Raw genomic sequence first — 4,833 nt, 5'->3', positions numbered from 1 at the left:
CCCCACGCTGATCACCACCACCGCACACCAAGCCACCAACGTGTTCGACCTCACACTGCTAACCGACCGAACCCAGCTAGTCCACCGCATTAGCGACTTCTTCCTGATGCGACATCCAAAGGACAAACCCAGCACCCCAATCTTCATGGTCAGCCTACCCGCCCACAACTGGCCCCTATCAGACATACCATTAAGAACTCTCCGGAAGTAGAGGACATCAGAACCACAAACCATAGCCAAAGCCTAAAGGGATTTCCATAGTTTAGGATGGGTCCAACTGAGGCATATTTTAAGTATTTTCCTACTTTCTTCCCTATCGTTTGAGCGTGCTGTGTTTGTCAGCACATGGATACATTTAGGTACTCATTTTTATCGGGGCCACACACGCGGAGGTTCCTTTGTAACTTTGTTGGCTGGATTAATGAAATGTTCTCGTTTCTTCTAAATAATAATAATAATAATAATAATAATAATAATAATTCTTTCCACTATCACAAAGGTGGTTGAACATAATTTTTTTAGTTAGTTACTGAGCCTATGAACATTATTGGTTGCTGAAATGTCCGGTAGTAATATGTCTTGATATTGTTTATGTTCATTTAAAGTTTCCAACGAGACTATTCTCAAAGCATTGTATCACAACTCTCTCACTGATTGTAGTCAAAACTAGAGAAAGAACTAACTGTCTCACCCACAAAATTTTGGAAGCCATTAATTTCCACCGCTCCATTTTATATGTACGTTCATCTCGTCAATGAATTTTTCCATGGTCTTTTGGATTGTTTCTATCAGCTAAATATCCATAATTACTAGAGAGGCATCAACAAATTTTCACACCATTTTTGCCACTCATCTTATACTTTCAAATCTTAGGACTAGCCTCGTCCTGAGGTATAAATGAACAAACTAAATAACCAAACCCAAAATAGGCAAACACCATGAATGAACAAGAAGCACCGACCCCCAAGTCCCAACGTCATCGTATTCGTTTCCGAACAGATGAGGCCAACTAATCCATTCCCCCAACCCAGATGACACGAACAGAGGCCTTCTCAACCGTCAGATTCAAAGTCTCCCCAAACAAGGGCCATGATCATCCACACTCTGCCCACGTAAACCATCCTCATTGGGCTGTGAGAAACCCCCCATAACCAGTCCGACAACCCGTCTCGTTTACCAAATCCTCAAGTTTTACCATCAAAGTCATATCAACACAGCTCGAGGAGAATGGCCACCATTGCTATTGCTAGCTTCATTGGTCTCACCGCTCCCATCACTAGAACTCAAGGACTTTCTGGGCATTTCCCAAATCCCTCTTCCCCTTTCTCCTCCCTCAAATATTCCCAATCCAGAACCACCTTCTCTCCCTCCATGGCCACCACCCCAATCCAAGTCTCTGCTTCTTCTTCTTCTTCATCATCATCGCCCACCATTGGTAAAGTTCCTCTCTTTATTGCTCCTTGGTTAATTTTGTTAACAAAGTTTACATTTTTATTGCGCAATGTTTGATGGGTTGGTTGGTGAAAGGGTAGATGAAAAGAAAGGTTCAGGCTTTTCCGGGATTGTGGGAGCCGATGACCTGTTGATTGTTGGGCCGGGAGTACTTGGGCGATTAGTTGCAGAGAAATGGCGGGAGGTATTCTACTTATCTTTGTCTACATTTTGATTATTGTTAAGTGACTAAGTAGTTCAATTTTGTAGTGGTTAAGCAATTGAGTTTTTACAGGAGCATCCGGGTTGTGAAATATATGGGCAAACAGTCACCGTTGATCACCATGAGGAGTTGATCAAGGTGGGTATCAATCCATGCTTGAAGGGGACCAAAACGGACCATAAGTTTCCTAATGTCATTTTCTGTGCTCCACCATCTAGAACCTCCGATTATCCCGGTGATGTTCGGTGAGTCTCTGAATTGTTTTTCGTGTTAATTGAATTGAAATGTATGCTTGGAGGTGATGGTTGGTAATGTTGTTTGTTAGTTAATCATTCGGACTGTGTATGGTAGTTAACTTGTGATGGTGGTAATGGTTTTTTTTGGTTTTTTGAATAAGTAGAGTGGCTGCATTGAACTGGAATGGTGAAGGTTCTTTCTTGTTTACATCAAGCTCTGCACCGTATGATTGCAATGACAACAGTCCATGTGATGAGGTAGACACATTTTTCTGCTGGTACCAACTCTTTATAATGACTTAGAGAGCCTTCCTTGTGCACACGTCCTTTGGGTTTTATCTTTTAAAGTAATGTCGCCAAGTTGCTCTAGTGATATGGAAAATGGTTATCTGCCTTCGGTTAAGAATTGTTTTGTTTATCATAATGTCCATATTCTTTCTTTGCAGGACACTCCAGTAGTGCCAATAGGAAGGAGCCCCAGGACCGACGTCCTTCTTAATGCAGAAAAAGTAGTGCTGGAGTTTGGTGGTGTTGTTCTTAGATTGGCAGGGCTTTACATATCCTTTATGGAAGTGGAATTCTGAAAGAATATTTATACATTACTGGAAAGTTACTTGTTCTATTTCAAAGTGACCTTAACTATGTTTACAAAGCAGATAGAGGTGCCCATGTTTATTGGTTATCGAAGGGGACTGTAGACGCAAATCCAGATCACGTTCTGAATCTCATACATTACGAGGTGTTAACATCATCCTGTTGTACTTTGGCTACTGATAAATTATTCAATGTAGTTCCACTACTATGTATTATTTTTTCTCATGTTTGTTTTATAATACATTTCTAGTATATCTTCCAGGCTTGAATATTAATCTGTTCAGTTTTGGCTTTTCTTTCTCTTAATATTCAGAATTACTATTCTCTGAGTTTCATATCATTGATCTAGATGGCTTTATATCTCTACATTGTCAGTAATATATTTATTGTTTCAGTGTCTGTATCTGTGTTATTAATGTGGCTGATCAAGAACCTAAATCTCTTTGGACAGGATGCAGCTTCCCTATCTGTTGCAATCTTAGAGAAGCAATTACGTAACCGGATTCTCTTGGGTTGTGACAATCATCCATTGTCCAGGTTCTAATCTTTACACTGTTCGATGCCTTTCAAAACTGTTGGTCATGTTGACTTCAGCATACTGTGAACAGGATAAGCATATGCTTCTGTGCCTGTGTGTATATGTGTAGGGATATGATTTTAAAGCTTTTCAGAGGATTTCCTTTTTATTTTGTTCTGCATTTCGGTTGTGTGCCTGTGTGTATATGTTTCGCTAAATATTGACATTGTGATTCTTATTTACACTTATCTGTTCGATAATGTAAAGCAAGCATCTGTGGCCTTTTCAATGTTTCTGCAGGAAAGAAGTGATGGACTTGGTTAATAAAAGTGGGAAATTTACCAAAGTGTTTGAGAGCTTTACAGGTAAGCTTCTTAGTAGTATCCCATATAGATATTCAATTCTTTCCCGCTTGTTAAGCAATCTTAGTTTGAGAGGGACAGAAGAGAAAAGATATGGACGAAAAGAAAGCATTTTAGACTTTCACTTAACATGGAGAGAGAACAAATTTTAATACGGTCATCAAAATGGAGATAGAATAAAAGTGTTTTAGAAGACAAAATAAGGGTCCAAAGTCTCTTCTTTCCATTTCCTTCCATAAAGGGGAAAATTTAGAGCTCCATTTTCTTATCTTCCCTCAATTTTTCTCCACCCACCCACATTGTTTGTTTATATATGCGAAACTTAGCTTTATGATCAGTGCCACTACTTTTTGTCAAGACTACAAAAGTTTGAAGTTCTTTAGTACTTATTGTTTCTGAGTTCAGACTTCAGACTATGCAATAGTTTGAAACTCATACATTGTGATGTTGTTTATGCAGGAACTACTGATCCATTGGGTAAGCGATTAAACAACTCAAAAACTCGTGCAGAAATAGGGTGGGAACCAAAATACCCCAGTTTCTCTCAATTCCTTGAGAGTCTCTGAACTAATGTTACCTCTATCTGCATTGTGCGGGAAATATTGGTTAAGATAGCCCAAGGAATATTTGCGATGGAGCTGAGCATGTAAAGTTTGTTTGCATATTGTGGAGATACTTGCTGCAATGGTCTGGACATCTGTAGAGAACTAACAATTCTGAACCTATTCAACCAGCCTCCATGGAAACTTATTGGCTGGTTTGAACATTCAAGTGATTTAACTTCATGTATCTTTGTACAGGCAGCTTATATATCATTGGTCCCAAATTCTCTATCTCCCCCAGCTTATATAGATTCTATTTTTTTCTCTCTGTGTTTACTTTGCTGTTACATAAGATGTATCCACCTGCTTCTGCAGAAATTATGTTTCATCTTCTAGAATGATTAATAGAATAATAGTGGATTGTGATTTGTCGGAGATTTTGGGAATCTTTTCCCAGTAAAATGAATTTTTTGCTCAAGAAAAAGCTGTCGGTTTAGACAGTAAATCCTAGCACCGGTCCTTCTCTTCTCCGCTATTTTACATCCAGTTGGAGATGAAACACTTCGTCTCTTCTGCATTCTTACATACTAGTTCGAGACAAAACTACAATGAACGAGCAGAGATTGTTTTTATTATAAGAAATGTTGATTTAGAGCATCTCCAACAATGGAGTCAAAAGCCATAACCATTTGCAAAATTTGACTCTCCTAGTGTCATCGCTATTCATTCATATTTTGTATCTCCAACCATCTTTAGTCAAAAGTCAAAGTCATTTAATAAATTAATCATTTTAGAGAATTAATTAATTAACTACAATATTAATAATTTATATATCATACATAATTATTTTATATTAATATAAAGCAACAATTTTCTGATTTTTAGAAAAATTTCTGATTTTTTCAAAAAAGTTTTTTTTTATGGTTTA

At 38.1% G+C, this 4,833-nt stretch overlaps 1 protein-coding gene across 1 annotated transcript; it reads left to right on the top strand.

Annotated features, from left to right (window-relative positions):
- Positions 1 to 1,024: 1,024 nt before the first annotated feature.
- Positions 1,025 to 4,340, top strand: LOC133707753 (uncharacterized). The gene is made up of 9 exons (XM_062133239.1): positions 1,025 to 1,435; positions 1,533 to 1,636; positions 1,727 to 1,899; positions 2,055 to 2,148; positions 2,337 to 2,448; positions 2,541 to 2,629; positions 2,936 to 3,021; positions 3,302 to 3,366; positions 3,823 to 4,340. The coding sequence occupies exons 1-9, from the start codon at positions 1,228 to 1,230 to the stop codon at positions 3,927 to 3,929; spliced, it is 1,038 nt and encodes a 345-aa protein (XP_061989223.1). The 5' UTR covers positions 1,025 to 1,227; the 3' UTR covers positions 3,930 to 4,340.
- Positions 4,341 to 4,833: the final 493 nt, after the last annotated feature.

Source organism: Rosa rugosa, chromosome 5, assembly GCF_958449725.1.
Source record: "Rosa rugosa chromosome 5, drRosRugo1.1, whole genome shotgun sequence".
Lineage (NCBI taxonomy): Eukaryota > Viridiplantae > Streptophyta > Magnoliopsida > Rosales > Rosaceae > Rosa > Rosa rugosa.
The sequence above is the reverse complement of the archived record's forward strand: the minus strand, read 5'-3'. Positions and strand labels throughout refer to the sequence as shown.

Coding starts and splice junctions, on each gene's coding strand:
- LOC133707753 (XM_062133239.1), top strand. CDS start 1,228: ATGGCCACCATTGCTATTGCTAGCTTCATTGGTCTCACCGCTCCCATC. Junction 2,149..2,336: donor ACAACAGTCCATGTGATGAG/GTAGACACATTT, acceptor CTTTCTTTGCAG/GACACTCCAGTAGTGCCAAT. Junction 2,630..2,935: donor TGAATCTCATACATTACGAG/GTGTTAACATCA, acceptor CTCTTTGGACAG/GATGCAGCTTCCCTATCTGT.